At 47.0% G+C, this 11,813-nt stretch overlaps 4 protein-coding genes across 4 annotated transcripts; 3 read left to right on the top strand and 1 right to left on the bottom strand.

Moving 5' to 3' along the window:
- On the bottom strand, positions 1 to 375 carry LOC310806008 (histone H2B-like; the record flags this gene model as incomplete). Its single annotated transcript, XM_083671933.1, has 1 exon — positions 1 to 375. One exon carries the CDS (start codon positions 373 to 375, stop codon positions 1 to 3), a length of 375 nt encoding a protein of 124 aa, XP_083528059.1.
- A 5,066-nt stretch (positions 376 to 5,441) lies between these two features.
- LOC310806001 (histone H1-like) lies at positions 5,442 to 6,104 on the top strand (the record flags this gene model as incomplete). The annotated part of the gene is made up of 1 exon (XM_083671926.1): positions 5,442 to 6,104. One exon carries the CDS (start codon positions 5,442 to 5,444, stop codon positions 6,090 to 6,092), a length of 651 nt encoding a protein of 216 aa, XP_083528052.1. The 3' UTR covers positions 6,093 to 6,104.
- Positions 6,105 to 7,030: 926 nt separating this feature from the next.
- Positions 7,031 to 7,701, top strand: LOC310806006 (histone H2A-like). The gene has a single exon (XM_083671931.1). It carries the CDS (start codon positions 7,050 to 7,052, stop codon positions 7,434 to 7,436), a length of 387 nt encoding a protein of 128 aa, XP_083528057.1. The 5' UTR covers positions 7,031 to 7,049; the 3' UTR covers positions 7,437 to 7,701.
- A 763-nt stretch (positions 7,702 to 8,464) lies between these two features.
- Positions 8,465 to 8,875, top strand: LOC310806004 (histone H3.2; the record flags this gene model as incomplete). The annotated part of the gene is made up of 1 exon (XM_083671929.1): positions 8,465 to 8,875. One exon carries the CDS (start codon positions 8,465 to 8,467, stop codon positions 8,873 to 8,875), a length of 411 nt encoding a protein of 136 aa, XP_083528055.1.
- Positions 8,876 to 11,813: the final 2,938 nt, after the last annotated feature.

Genomic DNA, 11,813 nt, shown 5'->3' with positions numbered 1-11,813 from the left:
CTACTTGGAGCTAGTGTACTTGGTCACGGCCTTGGTGCCCTCGGACACAGCGTGCTTGGCCAGCTCACCGGGGAGCAGCAGACGCACGGCGGTCTGGATCTCTCTGGAGGTTATGGTAGAACGCTTGTTGTAGTGGGCCAGGCGAGAGGACTCACCGGCGATGCGCTCGAAGATGTCGTTGACGAAAGAATTCATGATTCCCATGGCCTTGGACGAGATGCCGGTGTCGGGGTGAACCTGCTTCAGGACCTTGTACACGTAGATGGCGTAGCTCTCCTTCCTAGACTTTCTACGCTTCTTGCCGGTTTTGCCGGCGGTCTTAGTGACGGCTTTCTTGGAGCCCTTTTTGGGCGCTGACTTCGCTGGCTCGGGCATGGCGACGATAACTCGTTGCTTTTCAGGAACGAATGAAAGGGCTATGATTACCCACCCGCTATATGAAGGGGGAGCTATGCAAATTAAGCGGCTCCTGACACACAATTCCAAAGCCCGAGCCTGGCTCTGACGCTCAATAAATAGACGCTTGGCTCGCGGATATATAAATTATCTGCGCATGCGCGGGCTCCCCAAGTCTCCTCCCCCCACCCCTCTCTTACGCCGCCTTTTCACTCGGCTGTCGGGTTGCCTTGTTTCCTTCACCCGTAGAAAATGAAAACGTAAATGAATACGTCAAGAAGAGGAAGATCGAGAATACGAAAAGGAAGGATACAAATAGAATACCAAGTCCCCTAATACTATCCGTCCGCAAGAACCGCCAAAAATCGTCCTTTTGGGACGGGACTTTGCAAGGACATGCATTATTTGTATGGTCAGATAGTCCTAAACTGTGTGCGCAGCATAATAACACGATTAGGTCACCGTGCGGTGTGCGTAATAATCATGAAACGGGGGACTGTTGGAACAGAGAAAACTAATTTTGCTTGTGAAATATTGGGAACGTTTCTTTCTCGTGCTAATTGAATGTACAGAGGACTGTGTTACAGATGGAACCAGCTCTTTTGTGTTGAGATGGATGGCTCTTAAAAGAGCCTTTGAATTTAGATCAGGTGGTTGACGTTCCGAATTAGTTTAACCGCCGAAGCCGTACAGGGTGCGTCCCTGGCGCTTCAAAGCGTAGACAACGTCCATGGCGGTGACGGTCTTCCTCTTGGCATGCTCGGTGTAGGTGACGGCGTCACGGATCACGTTCTCCAAAAACACCTTCAACACACCGCGGGTCTCTTCGTTAGTGATGGCGAGATGAAGCTTCTTGAAGCGTTCAAGCTTTCCATCCAATTGTTTCACACATGGGCCGAAGCTTCATGGTGCTTTATTTGCTAAACTGCGCCATCAAGTGGACAATAAATGTAAAACAGGCAGAGTGATTATAATGACACCATGGCTTTGGTGCGTGAAGCTTTGAATTGAATTGTGCTTAAATGATAATGCCAATGAACAAGTAATACTTGTTCATTGGCACTAACCCTAACCCTAACCCTAACCCTAAACCTAACCTCATTAATATAGTGTCTGTTTTTCTGATAGCATGATGGCAGGGACAGAGGGGAAAGTTGAAACAAATTGGGGAGAGGGTTGTGATGTGAATGTGCTTGTGTTACTAGGGACAACATGTAACACATAAAATAGGGACAACATTTTATTCATTTTTATTTAAAAAGAACAACTTTTCCCCAGTGCTGGGCTTCAGGCGGTTTCTTTTTTTTTTTTAAAGGATTTCACCTGCTTTAGAAAATACCCTTTCACAGGGCACAGACGAAGCTGGGGTACAGAGAAAAGCAACAGCAAATAAAAGAAAAAGCAAAAAAAGAAGAAGCTCGAATAGATTGCAGTGGTATTCCACATCTGATGACAAAGATGTTCAGCTGTGAAAGCGCACAAGGACTCTTTGATAAAGTTGTCAAGCTCATGATGTGCAAGCAAGAGGGACTATCTGAATGCAAGAAGAGGTACAAACCGAAAAACATCTACAGGTCCATCAGGGACATGGTCATCCGGGAAGCTGACACTATGAAGCAAAAGCCTTCGCGTTGGCTTCTGCTTGCGCTTATGGACCTGATTGACATTGGTGGGAACTGATTGACAAAGGTGGGAATGACTTTGAGTCTATGGTAAGTGTAGACAAGGCTGGTGTCAAACACGTCCTGCTGGCAAATGGTAACTACACAACCTTCTATGTACCAACTGAAGAGCTGATCAGCACCAACGGGAAGAAGGTGGTTCCTGTTGTCACACAGTCCTCTGAAAAACACAACCTCGTCTACAGTGACAGCAGTAGGTTGACGGTTGCAACCTACAACACCGTGATCCCAACACCCAAGAAGGGCAATGGGAGATCATACTTCATACAAGAGGTGCTGCACATCCCAGGACTCCAGAGTCTGCAGTTGCTGAAAAGGGTCACTGGTAACAAGTTCAAATTCTGGGACATGACCCTCGAGGTGCCCACTCATATCACAGCTCTCACGCCTTCCTTTCAACAAATCCAACCTTTCCAATTGCTGCGCACCGAAGACAAAACCCCATCTACTCAGAGCAACAACGACGCACTCGCCTCTCACATGGAAGAGATATACCCCATGTGCTGCACTGTTGCTAGGCACCGCTTCGGCTGACATGTTGAAGAAAAAGTGTGAGGCGAGCGTGGATTGTTTCACCGAAAACCAAGTGATATGTGATCTGAAGCATTTTCAATATAACAACGGTGGCACCACTACTGTCTACTTTAGAAGGAGCGGTAAGTTTCTTGATGGCAAGAGAGTCAACCTAGTACCGGTTGTCAGTTTGAGAAATGGTCAGGATCAGCAGGCTGTGCTGTACATGTCTACCACGCTGAGGGCCGTGAAGCAATGTTGCGTCAAGGGCAATGGTGAACTAGTGGGCTGTTGGGATACCACACTAAAGAAATTTCAGAGGGAGTCTTTTATCACCGGGACCGATATCTACCAGGAGATACACAACCCAGCCTTAACAGCCTTCATCAAGCGTGTCAATCCAAATAGTTGGTGCAATTATATACCCAAGCACGTAGAGCAAGATCGCTGACCCTATCATGCAGGAGGTTGTAGGATTGGCATCACATTCATGGACAGCAGGATCCCCAATGCTTTTGCTGTGGCTGAGCTGCTCTATTGTCCCATTGAGAAAGTGCCAGAATACATAAGGTTCTGGAATATGTACTCCTCTGACAAGAACATCCATGATAGCGTAAAAATGAAGCGTGTCATCAGGGTTGACGGAAAAATTAAAAAGGCTGGGCTACATCACTACTGTTCATAGATCAAACCAGAGATACGTTTCACACCCACACGGCAGATAGCGGGCTTGGTGATTCCCTGGATGATATCAAGAGAAACTTAACGATAACGCTTAGCGCCACCTTTTCCTATTCCAGACATTTTTACGAGTATAAGTCATTATGTGACTTCCAAAGCAAATGTGGAACAAAGTTATCTCCGCTGTGAGGACGTGATTGAGACCACGCTTTTACAGGAAGGGCGGGAGCTTCTGCTTGGGACAGCCCAGCAGGGTGGAACCGCAGAACACAGTTCGGGCCGTTTCTTGCTATGGTCGTCAGGAAACGCCCATTGATGCCTGCCATTGGTCAGTTCCTGCACCGTCCCACACTGTTTATATTTGCGAGACTTCCGGATTTCCGCTGTCGAAATAAAGCCCTCGTTTGCTAAAGGAATGCTTTTTAAATGACAGGAATCGTATTTGCTCATTTGTATCTGCTTGACAGTCTATGGATGGCACATGACGCAATAACCATACATTTCTTTCATGGTTAATCCAGGGCATTTCATCAACAAAATCTTACTGGATTTTAGTTGTTACAATACTAATTGTATTACAGTATTAACCAGTGTTGGGGAGCAATTAAACTATTAATCTAACGTGGTGATAGTTAAACTTAATTCAAATCCAAGTACTTTTTCCAGTAGTTAACTACTTGTTTTACCATGTACCGGTGTGTTATGCCACTGTCACTACTCACTAAATTTTTCCAAAATAAAACAAAACAATTAATTGGAGTTAAACTATAATTCCAGCTCTTGAACTTCAATTTTCACTGTTTATTACTTCACTGCATAAGGTCTCCTCACTTTGCTCCACGTCACAATTTGGTTCTCTCCCAGTGATTTCAGAGCGTTTCAGTCGCACGCTTTCTGTCACATGGACTGGTCATCTTTCAGTCTGACTGTCGTGTGTTGAATTAAGTAGTTTCCATGTTGTGAACTACTTTTTCGAAGTAGCTTTAGTTTGACAAACTATATATATCTCAAGGGTAGCGTCCTTGTAAAGTAATTGGTAATCTAGTTCAATAGATTTTCAAAGTAGCTTCCCCAACATTGGTATTAACTGTATTTCAACAACGTTGCTTCTTTCACTTAGATACATCTTAATTGTATTAATTATTATTTAATATGACTGCTATATTGACGGTTTTCTACTGCCTCAATTTTTGATTGATTTTAATGTATTATTATACATTTTTACAAAAAAAAGTGATTATTGTAACTTTAAGGATACTTACTATCGATTCCAGTGGCCTAACAATATTATTCATAAGGCTGCTGATATTGTCGCCTTCATCGTCATGCCTTTCACATTCTGCTGACTACAATGCATACATTGGGATATCTTTCCTCAAGACGGACGACACAAGTCACAGTGCAGCAATCAAAGGATTATCGTGTCAGGTTATCGCGTGATTACAAGGCTACTTTTTTTGTTTTTATTGTTGGTGATAATATCGCAATTGATTATAGAGGCTTCCTGCACTAACCATAGCCGATGGCTTTCGCCTGTCCTGTCTAGATTAATATGAAGGAGAGGAAGCCACTTTAGACTGTTGAGGAGAGGTGAGGAGAGAGAGCCTCATCACACAGCCCCGTCCCGGCGACTGTGTTTTACGGCCCCCAAAAGAGCTCATAATTAAAACACCCCGCACCACATCGGGGGACCCTCAACCTTTGTACTCCCTCGCCAGACAACCTGGCTACCTGGATAACGAGCGCTGGTCGCAATCGTATGCACTTTTAGTCACTTTAGGAGACAAATAGCACAGGAAAAGCTGTGCGCACCGCTCCCTCCGACGGTCCAACGGTGGGGTTTTGAGCGAGTCACAACAAAACACACCAATCCTTCGCGGCCCACATGACTTTATTCTGAACAGAGGCAAGTCTGCTCGCTGGCCCGTTCGGATTTGGACCTCAACTCTGCTCCACCGGTGATTTCTGGCCAGTTATTCGCGAGGAGAAAACACAGACGCCAGAGCATTTCGGCAGTTAAGACTGCTGAGCAGGGATGGTTGAGTCTGCATGGTTCTCATGCCACGTTTAAGGACAGCCCTCTACTCCGGGTTGAGCTTCATTCGCACAGAGCAGCTTCGCAGACTCACTTTGTAACACTACGAGTACAAACCAGACTTCTTCACAGACATGGCAGAAGTCGCACCAGAACCAGCCCCCGCCGCCGCCGCCGCCGCGCCGGCCAAGGCACCCAAGAAGAAGGCAGTAGCCAAGCCCAGGAAAGCCGGCCCCAGCGTCGGCGAGCTCATCGTCAAGGCCGTGTCCGCATCAAAGGAGAGGAGCGGCGTGTCCCTGGCCGCGCTAAAGAAGAGGCTGGCGGCCGGTGGCTACGACGTGGAGAAGAACAACTACCGCGTCAAGATCGCCGTCAAGGCCCTCGTCAACAAGGGCACTCTGCTCCAGGTCAAGGGCACCGGTGCCTCCGGCTCCTTCAAGCTCAACAAGCAGGCCGTCGAGACGGTCAAGAAGCCGGCGAAGAAAGCCGCCGCCCCGAAACCCAAGAAGGCGGTCACAAAGAAGCCTGCCGCGGCCAAGAAGCCCAAGAAGACAGTAGCAAAGAAGCCCGCCGCCAAGAAGTCTCCCAAGAAGGCAAAGAAGCCCGCGGTAGTCCCTAAGAAGCCCACCAAGAGCCCCAAGAAGGCCACACCGGTCAAGAAGGCTCCGGCCAAGAGCCCCAAAAAGGCCGCCAAGGTAGCCAAGCCAAAGGCAGCCAAACCCAAGGCAGCCAAGCCCAAAGCAGCCAAGCCCAAGGCAAAGAAGGCAGCCCCGAAGAAGAAGTAAACATTCAAGCAGTGTTCCTTCCGACAACAAAAAGGCTCTTTTAAGAGCCACCCACCTTTTCAGAAAAGCGCATTTTCATCCATGACGACAGAAAGAAAGTCGAGTGTATTTTTTAGAAAGTGTTTTACACCAATCTCAACCACTGACCTATATTCACACGAGAATAATAGTTATACTTCAGATTGTAACGGCAGCAAGGAGTGACTTGACAACTAGGTCCAGTTTACGCACTCTGTATAATCTCACTCGGTAATCCGTCTGGGAGAGAGGGGAAAGGAGGAGGGTGGAGGTATTTCCACCATTATGTTACATTTGGATAGAAATGCGCGGGCGATAAGTCAACTTTTCGCTGTAAGGTCAGTCAGGAGTAGCGCACTACATTGTGAACGAGAGATCTGGGATAGCCTAAAGCACTTCACAATTTATAATAATACAAATTATTGTGTTTTATAGTTTTAGTATATTATGTGGGAAGAGTTTGATTTTAACCTCTTAAGCGGACAGGCCCATAATTGAGCCCAAATTATGCTATAATTGTAATGTTAATGTCATGTGTAGTATGCTATTCTGGACATGATCTAAGCATATCCGCACTTAATGGTGTTACTTATGAAAATGACATCCAGCGTTTGCATCTGATCAGCATATTTCTAATGTTATAAGTAGTTTAGTTTGGGGCTGTTTTTTTTAGGCGGAAATGAATCAAACAGCGCGTTGATTTCTGGCGCGCGAGGGAGACTCACAAAGACGGAGTGAAACAAGCTGGGCGGCGGCAAGGCGCGCGCATCTCCGCTCCGGGGCCGGATTGGTTCGTCTGTCGCTCGCTGATTGGATGAGGTGTCTTTGGCCCAGTGGCCAATGAACGTCGTCAGTGTGAGCTATAAGAATGGCACTCAAAGTCGGCCAGTTATCTCAGACTTTTCTTCAGCCAAGACGAAATTTCCCTGAATCGTAATCATGTCAGGAAGAGGCAAAACCGGAGGCAAGGCCAGGGCGAAGGCAAAGACCCGTTCCTCCCGCGCTGGACTTCAGTTCCCGGTGGGTCGTGTACACAGGCTCCTACGCAAAGGTAACTATGCCCAGCGTGTGGGCGCTGGCGCACCGGTCTACCTGGCCGCCGTGCTCGAGTACCTGACTGCTGAGATCCTGGAGTTGGCCGGCAACGCCGCCCGCGACAACAAGAAGACTCGTATCATCCCCCGTCACCTGCAGTTGGCCGTCCGTAACGACGAGGAGCTGAACAAACTGCTGGGCGGCGTGACCATCGCTCAGGGTGGTGTGCTGCCCAACATCCAGGCAGTGCTGCTCCCCAAGAAGACGGAGAAGCCCGTCAAAGCCAAGTAAATACCTCCGCGGCTTCAGTTCCTCAACCCCAAAGGCTCTTTTAAGAGCCAACCACTTGTCTCTCCAAAACTGCAATGCCTCCATCACTGAACGGTTTGTGTGGGCAATGACTCATCTACACTTAGTTTCATTTCACGGTCATGGATGAGGTAGATTAAACGCTTAAGACACTTCTCTGATTTCGTCTCGTGTTGCCGACCAACGTGATGTGCGACTATTTCAGCGTAATATTCAAGATTATTTTTCACGCTGCCAAAAAATAAACTCCATTTATTACACAATGAATTAATGGTCTATGGTCACAACCACATTTATTAATTTTCAGCCAATTAATAAGAGCCAACCACTTGTCTCTGTAAAAGTGCAACGCATCACTCCATCCACTTGGTGCGTAATGAGTAGTTTACGGTACCTCACGTTGTGAAATGCCGTCATTTAATTTCACGGTCAAATGCGCGTACATGAGGCAGAGAACGCACCCACAACACGGTTAGACACTTCCTTGTTTTGGTCTCGTGGTGTTGCCAAATAACATTCCCCTCGTGATGTGTGTGACTGTTTCAGTGTTCCATTCAAAATAACATTCAGTCCTTCATCATCATAGGGTTTCAAAACATCACCCGTCCTTATGTAGTGAACCTTGTTCTTCAATATGTAATTTAAGGTTGTTTGGTTGATCTTTTTTATAAGCAGAGCGGGGACAACTAATGATGATACTATAGATAAAGGATAGAAATAAGGATATATATTTGAAGCCTGTTAATAGCTTTGGCTTTGAGGGGGGGGCGGGGGGGGGGGGAGGGGGCAAACAAAGGAAGCGCGGCAAGGGTTTAAAGGTTTGAATTTATGGCGGCAAGGAGGTGGAATGGGCTCGTGTCCAATGGCAGCCGGAGAAGGAGGTGACAACGGGCCAATGAGCTCGTCTATAGTCGCCATCCAATCGGGGCACGACCGGGGCTTTATAAACTTAACACGGAGTCTACTTAAAACTATCTACACTCCAACTGTAAAAGAAGGAAGTTAGCGCCATGGCCAGAACCAAGCAAACCGCTCGTAAATCCACCGGTGGTAAAGCCCCCAGGAAGCAGCTCGCCACCAAGGCTGCCCGTAAAAGCGCCCCTGCCACCGGCGGCGTGAAGAAGCCTCACCGTTACAGACCCGGCACCGTGGCTCTGAGGGAGATCCGTCGTTACCAGAAATCCACCGAGCTGCTGATCCGCAAGCTGCCCTTCCAGCGCCTGGTGAGAGAAATCGCCCAGGATTTCAAGACCGACTTGCGCTTCCAGAGCTCGGCTGTGATGGCCCTGCAGGAGGCTAGCGAGGCCTACCTGGTTGGTCTGTTCGAGGACACCAACCTGTGCGCCATCCACGCCAAGAGAGTGACCATCATGCCCAAAGACATCCAGCTGGCCCGCCGCATCCGTGGAGAGCGCGCCTAAAATGACCAGACTATGATCTAAAACAAATCCCCAAAGGCTCTTTTAAGAGCCATCTCAATATTTCCCTCAAAGGCGTGTTTCCATTTACCACCCGAGTGGTCCATGAATCTTATAGGTCACACGACGTGACTCAGAGTAGCCTACAGGGAGGCTAACAGTAGTTACAATAACTGAAATAAAAGCAGGCCAGTTCAAGATAGTGAAAGGCCTTGATGTGGGTAAATTCATAGTAATGGCCTAACAGATAAAAGTAGTGAGATAACGAATACGGTAAGAATTAAGTAAGGGCCAGTCAGTGTATTCCGTAGACCCCGGAAACGTCTGATTTAGTTACGCTAAAACGGTGGCGCTCGGGGGACATCTCGTGGCCAAAATGCGGTATACACACAGTGTGTTGGAACTAGTCTCGTTCTCAGACACTTCAGGCCGAATGCGTGAAAGGTCCTGCTTCATGGCTGCCATTCCACGGCCCGGATCCGCACCCAGTACAACTACCCAGCTGGTGTACGCTACCCCCAGCAGCACATGGCTCCCCAAGCAGCAGCCTGCTGTCCGTGTCCAGGACCAGGAGCCTCTGACTGCCTCCATGCTGGCTGCTTATCCTGCTGAAGATCAGAAACAGATATTGGGTGATTTGTCTACTTATAAGTTGATTTGGATCCCCATTAGCTGTTACTGTTACTGATTGTCCTCCATCCCTCCAGGTATGAGTCTCTTCCCACTCGTCCACGACATGCACTCCAGTGTCGCTCCCAAGATAACGGGGATGCTACTGGAGAACAAAACTGTCAAACACATCAACAAAATATCACTTCAATACATCTAGCTTTCTGCTTATAGATGTGGGCCAAACATTAACACTTGAAACAGAAAGGCTTGATGTGTCTGGTAAAATGCTTTTCTGACTTTTCGCTTGCACACGCACAGGAGGAAGACAGTTTTGACTCCTGCTGCAGTAGCTTTGTTGGACTACTGTACAACATACTGTGTGCTACACAGCATTGGGAATGTTGTTTGCTTTTTTTATCTGTGTGTGTGCGTGTGTGTGCGTGCGTGTGTGTGTTTATGCAAAGTTACAAAATATGTATTTTAATGAAAACTACTGCATATTCAAACTTCTAGACATTTCAATGCACTGCTTTATGTTACTACCACGTTTTATACAGGCCTCTTTTTTTTCTTGTGGCGCAAAACGTTTGCTATAAAAAGAAATGCAGCATTTCCACACAATCTGTTTGAATGAAAACGGCTGAACGGATCATTATGATATTTGGCCGATGTTTAGTCTGTCACAACTCGAGTAAACGTGTCAAACGGTTTTAAGACATTCAGTAACGGCGGAGAAATTATGACAGGCAGAAAGGTCTTTTTCAATGCAGAGTGCAAGCATCTTATATATTATGTCTCAATAATAATGCAGACAAATGTACATTCTCAAACACAAAAGTTGTTCAATGTTGTCTGTGTATGTAAGTTGCTTTGTCTGAAACTGTGTTCCCGTGCTGCTGTCGAAAAAGGTCTATCTTGAAAAAGAGATTTTATTTCAATGAGACAAACCTGTATAAATAAAGGTTAAAAAAAAAGATATATTCACAGACCCAACTGATATGCTGTTGTGTTGATATAAGCATTTTACATTTACATTTTAGTCATTTAGCAGACGCCTTTATCCAAAGCGACTTACAACAAGTACATTTGTCTAAAGTAAGTGAATCATCTAAATATCAGTCATCATAAAGAACAATCTATGCTAGGACCAGGGGCAACTGGCAGTCACAATGCAATTATTATTATTATTTATTTTTTTATTATTATTTATTTTTTTTACAGTCGAGAAACTGTACAGGGGGTAGTGGGGATGAAGAGGTCTTTAGCATCCCAGCAGGGACTACACACAGACAGTAGGCGTGGGCCTACCAAGAATAAAGACCATCATTTGACAAATATAGGAGTAATGAGACATTTTGACATAGCACGTTTTTCCATCAGAACATTGAAAATACACGGCCAGACCACACTCCCACGGCCAGATCACACTCCCACGGCCAGACCACACTCCCACGGCCAGATCACACTCCCACGGCCAGACCACACTCCCACGGCCAGATCACACTCCCACGGCCAGACCACACTCCCACGGCCAGATCACACTCCCACGGCCAGACCACACTCCCACGGCCAGATCACACTCCCACGGCCAGACCACACTCCCACGGCCAGACCACACTCCCACGGCCAGATCACACTCCCACGGCCAGACCACACTCCCACCACTAGGTGTCACTGCCGTGAATGAAGGGAGGTTATCGCCTCTTCCTCCTTGTGTGTTTTTACTCCGAGTCCAACCAACATGGCCGACGAGCTGGATGTTGTTGACATCGAGGGAGATGAATATGAGGACAATGTGGGGTAAGAGCTTTTCCATATCATGCTAACATCATAAAATGTCACAAATAGAAAACATATACAGTGTTCGGACAGTTGAAAGACACTCCGCCGTCTGGCACCAACAGATAACCCGTCAGAGGTGGACAAGCTAGCTTAGCTACCTAACTTACTTAGCTAGCATGGCTGGCTAAATCATATCGTTAATATCAACCTGTTCAACAAGTAGAGCGCTTACCTTGCAAACCAGATGTTGGCCATTTTAATGGTCTTATTGTCTGGGGGGGGAAAAAGCTATCGTGGAGTCTTTTATGAAAGCATATGCATTGGATTTGACTGGTAGTGAGTGTGCTATGCTAATGTTGTCAAGCTCCCAGCTCCTCCACTCTGACCCCTGTCTGACCCCCACGCCCCTGTGTCGGTCCTAACGACATCATTTCGCTGCCTGGTTGCGTTTCTGTTCCAGTGACTTTGATGGAGGCGGACTGCTTCAAGACCAGTACCTGCAGTCGGCATGGAAGACTGACGGCGGCATCTTGGTAAGAAGTGTCAA

Source organism: Argentina silus, assembly GCF_951799395.1.
Source record: "Argentina silus genome assembly, chromosome: 6".
NCBI classification, from domain to species: Eukaryota; Metazoa; Chordata; class Actinopteri; order Argentiniformes; family Argentinidae; genus Argentina; species Argentina silus.
This window is presented reverse-complemented; position numbering and strand designations above follow the sequence as displayed.